This window comes from Clupea harengus, chromosome 13 (genome assembly GCF_900700415.2).
Source record: "Clupea harengus chromosome 13, Ch_v2.0.2, whole genome shotgun sequence".
Classification (NCBI taxonomy): domain Eukaryota; kingdom Metazoa; phylum Chordata; class Actinopteri; order Clupeiformes; family Clupeidae; genus Clupea; species Clupea harengus.
Genome location: NC_045164.1, coordinates 17,421,168 through 17,434,379, shown reverse-complemented (window position 1 = coordinate 17,434,379; position 13,212 = coordinate 17,421,168). Strand labels below are relative to the sequence as shown.

Sequence of the window (13,212 nt, the reverse complement as noted above, 5' to 3'; positions counted from 1 at the left end):
GACACGATGGCGTATGTTCAAGACTAAAGTAATCGATTCCAGCAGTTCAGCGCCATATGTTAGTACGGCTCGTTCGATAGTGCTGCATATGAATTGCTCTTCTGGCGTCTCATTTCACAGGAAGTGTACGGAAGTGTCACCTGGCATGCTGCAAAGCGGCATTAGAGATCAGGGATTGTGTTACCGGCGGGCTGCTGAGAATGATCAAACCGTACAAGAACTGATTTAGTTTTGAAAATCAACCACAAATCACTGTGACATTGGTTCATCATCTTCAGTTACTGTAAATCCCTTCAAGAAAAGCTAGGGTTAAGACGATGGAGCCAGAACAGACTGACAATCGGGTTGTTAACGGTGTAACCTCAGACAAATCAGCTATTGCCGCAAATGTCAGGCAATCAAGCGACGACGGAACCGAACAACAGCCGACCCGAGGGACAGATGTGGCCCGGGCTCGGTGGACCATTCTTCGGCAGGTGAGGGAGCAGACACGGGGTTGTAAAAGATTGCATTAGTCAGCAACATATCTAAAAAGAGAAACTAACATTTTGGCACCAGACTTCACGGCACCAAGCTGCAGCATATCTTAAGTGTATCTTTGCTTTGCTCTGTTTCGTTTTTGGCACAATAATCTGAATTCTTGCTTCTGTGGATGTCTTTACAATTAGGCTAGCTGTCTAACTAGCCTCTAAGCGGACAGAACAGTAAGCGCTTAATATTAACTCCTACGTGCAGTACTCAGTTCGAGTGTAGGAGGCTGTTTACACTAGCAGGGTGAAGAGGAGGCCCACATGTACAGTATGCTGTCTTAGTCGCATTATGGACGAAACATCAAAGCCTTTTATTTTCATCTCAACTGATAGTTAAATCACAAAACACACCGAGTTTGAAGCCTATTATTTACATAGTCCCTTCAAAAAAGTACCTCGGATGCTCCTAAAAGTCAGGATATTCTACTCTCTTCTTAGCATTCATAAACAGCATCCAGCTGTCTAAACTGTAGCTAAGTATTAGCCTTAATTTGACCACACTTATCACTGAACAACAGCATCCAGGACAATTAAAAGCTTATGCGTAACTAATTTATGGCCTACTAAATGTGAAGAGAGAACCCAGGGGATGCCACAAAGAGTGGATAGGATACAGACAACAAGGCTACAGGGGAGAGGAATGAGAATTGTCATGGTTACAGTCACAAGGCCTTTAACAGCCTGGATTACAAACAGTTAGAAAGTACCAAAAGCACCCCCTACTGAGAACTATAACAAAACACTAATATGCATTGGTGTAAAGGTGAAGCCATTAGTTTAATTTCATGTTACATCTAAAATCAGTACAAAAATCACATTCTTTATTTCATCATATCAACCCATACCAGAATACCAGAAGAGACTCCCAGAGATAAACTCAGCTTACACAGTAGCCGGCCTCTGTATCAACCCCATCTCTATGCTCCAATAAGTAATTAAGTCATTTCACCCTGAAGGATAAAGGTTGCGAACGTTACTAATGAATGTGTCCTGTGTTGTAGCGTAACAGACTTCAGAGAAAAGCGCTGCATTAACAGATGTATTGTTATAGTGCAATGCTGACTGGTTTGCTCCCCGCTGACAGGTGCTGAAACAGAAGCAAGTGGACAGTGGGAAGGTGCCGCAGGTGTCCGTGCGAAGGTTCTCCTCTTTCAGCTTGTTCTCCAGGAGCAGGGTCATGACCCCCGACCCTGATGACCCCTCCGAGGGACAGTGGGTCGAGTACCGAAGTGCCTCCTCTCCTCAGTACAGTGCCTTCCTCAGGTAGGCCCCAGGGTTAGGAGGCTTGTAAGGGGTGTGTGTGTGTGTGTGTGTGTGTGTGTGTGTGTGTGTGTGTGTGTGTGTGTGTGTGTGTGTGTGTGTGTGTGTGTGTGTGTGTGTGTGTGTGTGTGTGTGTGTGTGTGTGCTGGTTGAGTTAATGACTGATACATGACTCCCAAACCCACACATCAGATTGGATCTCTCTACAATGAAAGAAGGATTCTGTGTGAAACTTAAGCATGCTTCAGATGTAGTAAAACCACATGGCTGTATTTCCTGCCTTGGGTTTATATTGAATACAAGGATAATGTGTTGGCCTTATGGTGTGTGTGGACTAGTTTATGTGGTATGTTTACCATGTGGTACTTTGTGTATAGATGTATTTGTTATTTAAGTGTATAATGTGTGGTCTGTGTAATTTTGTGTGTGGTGAGGTGTGTAGCTGTGTGTGTAATTTGAGGTGTGTGTGTGTGTTTGTGTGTGAGTCTGTGTGTGTGTGGTGTCTAGAGCTGAAGTGTGTCATCTGTGCGGTGTTGTGTTTCAGAGACAACCTCGGACCTATCAGAGTAACTGAGGTGCTCAACAGCTTTGACAACACCGGAAATGTCTGTGAGTACACTAAGTGACGGCAATCTCTCTCTTTTTTTCTTTACTGGTTTGCTCTCCCTCTCCCTCTCTCTTTCTTTTTCTCTGTGTCTGGTTCTCTCCTGTGTCCCCTGATTCCAAATTGAAGTGGAAAGCAAAACTTTGCCCAACTTCCGATGTTATTTATACTAGTGAAATCACGTGAACTACTTGAACTAGTGAACGGGTGATCTGAGCATCCAGAATTGAATGTGTAAGATGTGAACGACTGAGTGTGAACTGTTGATTTGTGTATCCAGAATTGAGTGGCTGAGAATTGAAATCACCTTGAGTGTGAACAGATAACAAATCTTAAACACTTTGAGCGACTTGAGATGATGATATGAATCTCAAGTGTGGAATGAGATGGACCCCTGCAGGAGAGTACGCTGATGTTATCTCAGTGTGCATGTGGACTGGACAAATGGCCCTTGAACTCTGCTGCCATGGTGATTACAAATGCTTTATCCACTGTTGCCATGGTGAGACACATGCTAGCTGTACAGTCTTGGCTGAGGAGGGGGTGTGTGTGTGCGTGTGTGTGTGTGCATGTGTGTGTGCGTGTTTGAGTGTGTGAGAGGGAGAGGGAGAGGGAGAGGGGAGAGGGAGAGTGAGACCAGATTAGGGGTCCCATGGCTTTTCTTAAAGTCAAGTGCAGATCTTCTCTTTCCCTATAGCAGGCAGCACTGAGCCTGTCAGTGAGAAGTTTCAGACACACTGATCTCGAGTTCACAGCTCCCTGTGAATCAGCTCTATGGGGTCGCCTTTGTGACAGAGGAAGTAATGGGAATCAAATGTTTTTTAGCGTGTTGCAACACTTTGGTTGAATAGTTTTTTTTGTGTCACGTGGTCATAACTAACCCAAATTAGTATTTGTGGAGAGAGTGTTAAGATTGCAGTGGCAACGAGACTGAAACTGCCATTCATACAAACAATGTTTGGGTGGGTGCATGTGTGTGTGTGTGTGTGTGTGTGTGTGTGTGTGTGTGTGTGTGTGTGTGTGTGTGTGTGTGTGTGGGTGTGAATACATTAATCTGTATATGTCAGTTTCTTAGTGTGAACTGGATAACACACACACACACACACACACACACAGTCCCCCAAAAATCTACATTTCATAAACAGCAGCCACATAGCTACTCCAATACTACGACAGAGTTAGTCAAATATTTGGAAGGATACTGTAAATGATGGGTCTTCAGACACCTTTGATCATGTCATGTTGTCGATCATGTGCTTAATCATTAAGACCAACTTAGTGGTTTTGACTGAAACCTGAGGAGGATCCTGGGAATGTGTTTTGACAGTTTTTTGACTGTAAAATAAATGATCAATCCTTGAGCGGAGGAGTTCTCTTTTATGTCCAAAGTGCAGTGTGGTCTTTGAGGGGGATGTGTGTGTGTGAGATGTTCAGTGAGTGTCGGGCTGTTTTGCCGTGGGCTGTGGTGGGCTGGCGTGTCATTACGGGGATAGAGTGTTGTTTTCATCTGCGCTGAGAGCCTGAGGCGTCCTAATGACACGAATGGCTGATTTCTCTGGATTAAGAAACAAGAGACTTCCTGCTGTTCTGCAGGAATTCATGATCCCTCGCTGAAGGAGTTTGTGTGAGTGTGTGAGTGTGTGCGATGTGTGTGTGTGTATGTGAGCATGTGTGTATGTGAGCATACGTGTGTGTGTGTGTGTGTGTTGGTGAGTGGGGGTTTTAGAGTTGTTCTCTTTGGCCCCCTGCCCCTCTCTAACACGAGGTCACCCCTGCGCCTTTCAGACTGTCCTGTCAAGCACCCCTAATTGATCTCACGCATTGGTACACCCAAACATCTTCCCCAAGCCCCTGTCAGATAGTCTGGGCCGCCCCATTGTCTGGGTGGGGGGTGATCCATCCTTCTGGTTATTACCTGATCCCTCTGCTCCCCTTCATACCTTCTTACCCCTCCAAATCCTGCCAGGGGGGATAGAGGGGGGGGACCAGAGCCCTCCCCCAACTCAATTCCCAAAAGTCCCCTTCTTGTTTGTCAGCAGTTCCTAAAGAGGTATCAGTGGATTAGCGCTTCCCCAACGTGTGGGTTTTTCCAGAACGTTCCACAGCAACAAGGGGGCCTTAGTGAGAGTGAGTGGCTGTGGCTGCTGCTGCTGCTTGGAGGGCTCTTGTTTTCGGGGCAGATCAAGGAGACACACAAAGGGGGTCTTTGCGGAGCCCTGCGAGCGAGGGGATGCTTCAGGTCAACAGGGAGACGAGAGGCTCATTGACTGACGAGGTGGTGGTCTGGGCTGGGGTGTGGAGGGGTGGAGCGGTGGCACAGATGGGACACCCCCTCCACACTCTTGTACCCCCCCTCGAGGGTCACATGTTGAGGTGGGGGGATGAATGTTATTGAGAGCTGCGCTAATGGGGGTCATCCTGGTGGGGTGTCTGTGCCATGTGTTGCTTAGGTACGAGGTGGGGTTGCAGAGCCCACAGGAAACCTGCATGGTGAGAGGATAAGAGTGGGAAAAGAGCTATTTGTCCTCCATGTTGCTGCTTCAGCAAACAAGAGGGAGGGTGGCAGGAGGTTAAACGCTGCACAGATTATCTTCCGAGTCCTTCTGACTGTCTCCCTCTCACAACAGTGACTGTCGTCCGAGTCCTCCTGAGGGCTAACGGGAGTTGAACCTAGTCAGGTTCATCAGGGGGTTATCAGAGTTGGCAAACCCTGATGGCCTAAATTGGTGTTAAGTAGGACTACGACGGTGATTAAGATGTTGGTTAGTTGACTCGGTGGAGTTTGTGCGCGTTCGCCATAAATGGTCAACATTGGCCAACGCAGGCCAAGTTTATGACCAATGGCTCTTTTTCATCAAAGGAATGCACTATGGTGGTTTGTGGCTATAAAGAGTTTAAACAAACCTGAGAACCATGGCAACCAAAAAAGCCAGAGAGTTTTGTTGTCCATATTTGATGTAAGATGTAAAGACACGTGCAAAAAGCTAGATACATGAAAACAATTAGGATAATTGAATTATAGCCTGCCCATGGGCTACAGTTCTTTGAAGGGGGATACTATTGAGCTGCTCCAGCCCCCAACATGCCCCTCATGCCCCTCATGCCCTCTGTAAGACTATGCTGGAGCTGGACTGCCGGAAGAAACCGCCGCAAATAAAAAAAAATTAAACTTCAAATTTAAAAACTGTCTTTAAACACCCTTGTCTGTCGCTGTGGCAGTGCACCAGTGCCTTCCAAGGTTGTGGGCGAAAGGGCGGTGCTTCTAGAGGGTCATGTCGTGTTAAACATGAAGATAACCTGCTCGGAGCAGTTTAGAAATGCAGTGTAAATGGCCATGACCGCATACCTCGGGTGAAACTTTCGTAGTACGGGTTGAACGCGAAGTTACGTAACGTCCGACGTCACAGGTAACCTCTCTTTGTAGTACAGCCCTCTGGCTGTCTCGTTCTCACAGTAGTGATCGTCTTCTGAGTCCTCCAGTAGACTCACCTCAGTCAGAAACATGATAACATTACTTACTTACTGACGCCTGCCTTTCACTGCGTGCGATTCCCTATAGATGTCAGTGTTCTCGTTTCTTTGTTTTGGTGGATATTAAAAACACGCAGGAGGGGATATTGTGTTGTGTTGTGTTGTGTGTCTATGTGTGTATGCATTTTCATTTTCACAACTGATCTCTCTATTTAACTCAGAAGTTGGCATGATGTTAACTTTTTCCCCAGTTACACATTGTGTGTGTGTGTGTGTGTGTGTGTGTTTGTGTGTGTGTGTGTGTGTGTGTGTGTGTGTGTGTGTGTGTGTGTGTGTGTGTGTGTGTGTGTGTGTGTGTGTGTGTGTGTGTGTGTGTGTGTGTGTGTGTGTGTGTGTGTGTTTGATGGCAGTGAAATAATAGATTGAAATGAAAAGCTTCCCCCACAAGGGGAGCTACAACACCACTCTTATGTCTCTACATGTCCTATCACGCTTGTCAATACCCATGCGCATAAGGTGTACACGTCAGAGGAAGAGTGTGATGGTGAGGTGTGTGTGTGTGTGTGTGTGTGTGTGTGTGTGTGTGTGTGTGCACGCGCAATAAAGGTCCCTACTGTGGATTTCTCCTGCTCCACCCTTCTAGTTGTTTAGGGTAATTATGCTAATTCAGACAGCTAGTAGGCTAATTGCATCCTGCTAGACAATGGCTTCCTCCTGCTCCTGTCAGTGTTGTCCTGTCCCCTCACTCTTCATTGTCAGCCTCTCTGCTGGTGTCACCTCATTAGGCAAGCCCACTGACTGGGCTGCTCCCCTCCAAAACAAGCCTGTGTGAGCACTGGGAAGGTAAATAAACAAGCGCAGTAACACACGCTCTCTCACACAAGTAGGCACTTACTCTCACGCACACACAAACACACACACGCACACTCGCACACTCGCAGACACTCTGGCAAGCAGTCAGTGCACCCAAAAAATACGTAATATGTTTTGAGCATGCACTCATGCCGATATTTATTTATACAATATATCATGATATTCAGTAGTCGAGCCTGGCACTAGCTCTCGTTGTGAAACGTTTACGCAGAGTGCATTCAGCCAGTGGATGGTTTGCATGAGGTTTGTGTATGTCGCTACTGGGATGTGTGTGTGTGTGTGTGTGTGCGTGCCTGTGTGTGTGTGTCCTTTAGTGTGTGAGTGGTGGTTGCAGTGGCGCCGGTAGGTACCCGTCTGCAACTAGTGAGGCCAGGATTAGCCAGGAAATGAAGTTACAGAATGGGCTACAGTCAGAGCAGGGCATTGTGTGGGGCGCCTAATACCACAGTAATTACCAGGATGCACCGCAGCACGCCAGCCAGCCGGCCAGCCGACTCTCCTCTCTTTACCCACCGCCCTGCACCCCTTCAGTCCCCTCAATTAGAGGGGGGAAAGAAAGGAAGCAAATGGACAGAGAGAGGGAGTGAGACTGTGAGAAAGAAAGAACGAATGAATGAATGGATGAATGGATGAATGAATGAATGAATGAATGAAAGAATGAAAAGAGAGAGAGAGAGACAGAAAGTAATAACATGCTAGAAGTGCACACACACCGCTCCTGGAGGCAATTACTCTCCCCACGCCACCGCAACCCCGGCATTCTGCTTGCCCGTTGCCGTGTCAACGTGCTGCGGGTAATCAGCAGTCTAAGTTGACCTTTGACCCCGCGAGAGGGTCGCTTACTCTCGGCTTAGGGATCACCCCGAGGCCAATGCTAGCGAACCTCAAACTCAAGGATCACTTACTGTCGAGCAGAGGTGCCGTGCTAACCACAGTCATGCAGTGATATTAGGGAGCAGGCAGGTTAGGGCAGGGAGGGCCATGGTTTAGAAAATGAAAAAAGAGAAAGTCTTGTTTGTGGCTCTTGGGCAACTCAAGAAATAATCTCAGAACCCTTTGATTCAGTCTAGAAATCGCTGGGATTTCCTAACAATTCTAGAGATGTTCTAGAGATGTTCTAGACAGGGCTTACACAGGGTTCAGGCTCAGCGCACTGACCCTTCAAGGTCATCAGGGGGACACTCAACCTCACCACAGCCATCTTCAACAATATATATTTTTATTCTCGGTCTAATAATTCAAACAATGACTAAACCACGCTTTCACGCGTGCCATTACGTCCAGTAACTCTAGACTATTTGCAGCAGTAGAGTCCATAAAATGAAGCAACTTACTACGTTTCTTGGGGTTTTCTTTCGGTGGGTTTCCCCAAAAGCCACCTTGCAGATCAACCCCCTCTTTTGTTTAGTCATATGGCGCAGATGGCATGGATAGATGGATGAGAAATAGGCGAGAAACCGACACATAGAGCTTATTTTGTTTCATAACTGAATGCAAATTCTGCCTAAACAACCTACGTGTCAATTGTACTAAATTATATTTAACAAGTTGCTTACTTGAGATAACCTAGGTAACTCGTCAAGCTAGCTGGCGACCTCAAGTTCAAGTTAAACTGTCGAGCAACTCAAATTACACCACGGCTAGGTATCGCAAGCACTAGCTCATTTCCTACCTAACATCATAAAAGTCTGAGTATATTTTAATATTGTAGAATGTAAATGAATTCCCTTTTAATGTAATTATTAAATAGATCATGTGTATGAATTCATTCACATTAATATTCTCTAATCCTTTAATGGTGGCCCAACACCACCATTCCTATATGTGATAGTGAGGCACTGCCGAGTGCACTTACAGAAAGGCTTTATTGTCATCAGCTGGGCGTTTGGCACACTGCCAGATCAGACCTTTTTATATTTTAGGAGCTGTCTGTCAAATGATGTCAATCATAGGTCTACTCTTTAACATCTGTACATTTTTTAAAATGTTTTAAAACGTTTTGATTCAAATGTAGCCATTTGTGTGTACAAATAATTTGCGCGTCACTGTTGCTGATGCGCACACGCATGTGCTCCCATGGCAACCCTGATAACCCCATTATAAATGAAACCCCTCGTTCTAGAACTCATGGAGACATCACAGAACTCCACACCTGACATAGAGAGGGGTTCCAAAGTGACATGGGTTCATGCAAAGAGGCCTGATTTGAATTAAGCAAACAGACGAGCCAGCCTTGTCTTTATCTTCATCAGCCAATCTTTAATTAGAACTCCCAGGACCCGGTGAATGTGTTTTTGTTTTGGTGTGCTTGTTTTTGTGTTTAGATTAGAGATGTCTTTGTCTGTGTGTAAGATTGGTATGTCTTTGTATGTGTGTGTGTGTGTGTGTGTGTGTGTGTGTGTGTGTGTGTGTGTGTGTGTGTGTAGGAGGGAATAACTGATATAGTTCAGCACCATGTTTGATGATAGAGGGACTGGTAAATGGATGGGATCAGAATGCCTGTTCAGAGAGAGAATGTGTGTATGAATGACTGAAAAACACATGAGACTGAGCGACCATTGGACAAAATGACTGCAGGCCTCAATGGTTGGGCTCCTATTGTGTGTCAGGCAAGCTTGTGTGTGTGTGTGTCTGTGTGTGTGTGTGTGTGTGTGTGTGTGTGTGTGTTTGTGATACAAAAGGGCAGAGAATGAGTGTGTGCTAGGGAGATTTAAAGTGTGTCTGAATATGTGTGAGTCTGTGTGTGTGTGTCTGTGTGTGTGTGTGTGTGTGTGTGTGAGAGAGAGAGCGCGTGTGTGTGTGTGTTTGTGAGCGTGTGTGTGTGTGTGTGAGCATGTGTGTGTGTGCCTGAGTGTGTGTGTGTGTGTTTGTGTGTGTGTGAGCATGTGTGTGTGTGTGTGTGTGTGTGTGTGTGTGTGTGTGTTCTCCCATTAGCTGTGGAGGTGATTAGCGCATGGTGGTTAATTTGTGTCTCTTTGCTCCTCGTCTGTGGAGTGCGTGGCGTGGCTGTCCCATTGGTCCGTTTGTCGGACCCTCTCCGCACCCCCTCTTTGTCCCCGTCGCTGTCGCCAAAAACACTGCGTTGGCCTAGCAACAGGCACCGTGGCGACGGTGGAATCTGCCGGGGCTAATGTACTTGATGATGTTTTAAAACAAATACATCATTAATCTGATTAGCATCTTGGTAGGGCAACGGCGTGTGCAAATGGCCACCTATCAATCTGGGCTTGGGCATGTCTCCAAAAGCAGGCCCCAGTCTGAAAGGGATGGCTGTGTGTGTGTGTGTGTGTGTGTGTGTGTGTGTGTGTGTGTGTGTGTGTGTGTGTGTGTGTGTCTGTGTGCTTCACACATGCATCCGTATGTCTGTTTGTTTGTCTGTCAGTCTGTCACTGTTTAATTATCATGTTTTACACACACACACAGCGAGAAAGAGAAAGAGAGACAGAGAGAGTGGAAGAGAGAGAGAGAGAGAGTAGGGTTTAGCCCTGAAATTGTAAAGATTTTGTTGTTTGTGGGGAAAAAGATCGTTGTCTTTCCCTGAGAGCAACTAAACTACTCACCGGGGCCAGAAGCAGAATAATCCTGAATGGCAAACTGATTCCAGATGATGGTCATTTGATGAGGAACTTCATATTCAATTTTTTTGTTGATTATCATTTTACAGGAACAGACCTAACGGTTCAAAGTTAATGCTTGTTTCAGTGAATTAATTCAGTTCATTTCTTGGTGGTGAATTCATTCATTTGGATGATGTCATCTTCACAGAAAGACACAAAACTGCCTTTCAGACTCATCTTCTGGCATGGGAGCCTGTCAGACGTCTGTCAGGAGGCTCCTGACGTGTGTGTGTGTGTGTGTGTCTCCAGCGTTTAGTGTAGCCTCAGTGGTCGTTAGCTCTGAGCAACAGGGTGGCGTAGCGGGCACGCATGGCGCGGTGCTGCGCGGTGCTGCGCGGTAAGGTGCGGCGCTGGAGCTGGAACGTCGGAGGACGCGGGCGCTAATCGCATTATGGGCCTTTTAACAGCACCGCCTGGCGCTCCCAACAAGCCATTTAGCAGCCCCTGAGGAGCACTGAGGAGCACGGCGCTACTGTCAGCACCTCAGCGCTAATGCAGCACACCGAATAACGGCCCTCAGAGAGACGGGAGGGAGGGAAGGAGAGAGTGGAGGGAGAGGGAGGGAGCAAAGGATAAAGAGAGAGAGAGAGAGTGGAGGGAGAGGGGGAGGAAGGGAGGGATAAAGAGAGAGAGAGAGAGAGGAGGTGGAAGAGAAAGGTTGGAGATAGGAGGTTGAGAGTTGAGGAGACAAAGAGATAAAGAGCCAGGATGAGACAGCTAGAGAGAGGGAAGAAGAACAGAGGATGAGAGTGATTGAGTGAGTGAGTGAGTGAGAAAGTTAGAGAGTGAGCGAGTGAGAGATAGACAGACAGACAGGGTCAGATGCAGAGTCCCCAGGGTGTTGTCTCCACCTATGATGGTGACCTCTCAGTGAGGGCAGTTTGTTTGTGTGTATATGTGTGTGTTGTGTATCATTGTGTGTTTGTTAACAGTTGACATACTTAACACACCCATACCTTAGGAGCAGGAACCTTGATTGACATGAAGGTGGTTTTGAATATTTTTGGCTTATGACTGTACACTCTCACTCTCATGTTCTCTCACTCTCATGTTCTCTCACTCTCACACTCATGTTCTCTCACTCATGTTCTCTCATTCTCTCACTCATGTTCTCTCACTCTCACTCTCATGTTCTCTCATTCTCACTCTCATGTTCTCTCATTCTCACATTTATGTTCTCTCACTCTCCCACTCATGTTCTCTCACTCTCATGTTCTCTCATTCTCTCACTCATGTTCTCTCACTCTCAAACTCTTGTGCCCTAGTCCCTATTTGTCCATATAACCACCATAGTGGTACTTAGAATTGTTGCAGTAAAAGTAGTATCAGTGATTTTATTTATTGTTGCAGTAGTTGTAATAATAGTAGTTGTAGTAGTTGTAATAATAGTAGTTGTAGTAGTTGTAATAATAGTAGTTGTAATAATAGTAGTTGTAGTAGTTGTAATAATAGTAGTTGTAGTAGTTGTAATAATAGTAGTTGTAGCAGTTGTAATAATAGTAGTTGTAATAATAGTAGTTGTAGTAGTTGTAATAATAGTAGTTGTAGTAGTTGTAATAATAGTAGTTGTAATAGTAGTAGCAGTAGCAGTAGCAGTAGCAGTAGCAGTAGTAGTAGCAGCAGTAGTAGTAGCAGTAGTAGTAGTGGTTGTAGTAGAAGTAATAGGAATAGTGGAAATTAATCATCTCTGCCTGTTTTTTTTCCAAGAATCTCTGACTGGGTGTGGCTATCTGGTCTTGGCAACAGCTGATCTAACACTCTCCAGCACACACACACACAACCCTACACTCACACACGTCTGTACTCAGACACTCTCCCCTACACACACACACACACACACACACACACACACACACACACACACACACACACACACACACGTCTCTACTCAGACACATATACTCTCCCCTACACACACACACACACACACACACACAACCCTACACTCACACACGTCTGTACTCAGACACATATACTCTCCCCTACACACACACACACACACACACACATACAACCCTACAATCACACACGTCTGTACTCAGACACATATACTTTCCCCTACACACACACACACTCATCCTTCCCTCCCCTCCCCTTCTCTCCTCTTCCCGTCCCTTCATACTGCCCCATCCAGAGAGAGAGAGAGAGAGAGAGAGTGTGTGACAGAAGTGCAGCCGCTCCTTTTGTGTTGGTCCAGTCAGGCCTGAAGACTCTGGCTGGGCTGTGTGTGGGAGTGTGTAGGGGTGTGTGTGTGTATAGGAGTGTGTGCTTGAGTCTGTATGTGTCTGTGTGTACATATGTGGGTGTAGGGATGTCTGTGTGTGTGTATGTAGGTGTGTGTGTATGTGTGGATGAAGGGGTGTGTATGTATGCATGTGTGTGTGTTGGGGAGGGAGGCTCAGAGGGAGAATTCAAAGAAAAAGGAGAGAGAAGAAAAGGGGAGAAGCAATTACACACAAACACACACACACACACACACACACACACACACACACACACACACACGGACGTATACACACACACACACACCACCCATCCCCCTGTTAATTACAGAGAACCTTTTCCGTAACTAAAATGCCAACCTTGAATGGTAGAGCTAGAATTTTCTTTTCCCTTTCTCAGGAGGGGTCAGCTTCTCTCCGGAAGTTGACACCTTCAACTGATGGTAGGAGTTTGGGATTACGATATGCCCCCCCCCTGTCTATTCAGTACAATGATGGTGGTGTGTGTGTGTGTGTGTGGGGGGGGGATGGTTGCGAGACCTGATTTGGTAGGAGTGTGTGTGATTTCAGGGAGGTGTGTGTGTGATTTCAGGGAGGAGTGTGTGTGATTTTAGGGAGGTGTGTGTGTGCGGGGC

At 46.3% G+C, this 13,212-nt stretch overlaps 1 protein-coding gene across 1 annotated transcript in view; it reads left to right on the top strand.

Moving 5' to 3' along the window:
- The first annotated feature begins 57 nt into the window (after positions 1 to 57).
- Positions 58 to 13,212, top strand: part of camkmt (calmodulin-lysine N-methyltransferase) — a 117,580-nt gene continuing 104,425 nt past the window's right edge. The window contains exons 1-3 of the mRNA XM_012841433.2: positions 58 to 476; positions 1,615 to 1,793; positions 2,335 to 2,399. Of these exons, the coding sequence (XP_012696887.1) occupies positions 318 to 476; positions 1,615 to 1,793; positions 2,335 to 2,399 (403 nt within the window). The 5' untranslated portion in view covers positions 58 to 317. The remainder of the gene's footprint in view (positions 477 to 1,614; positions 1,794 to 2,334; positions 2,400 to 13,212) is intronic.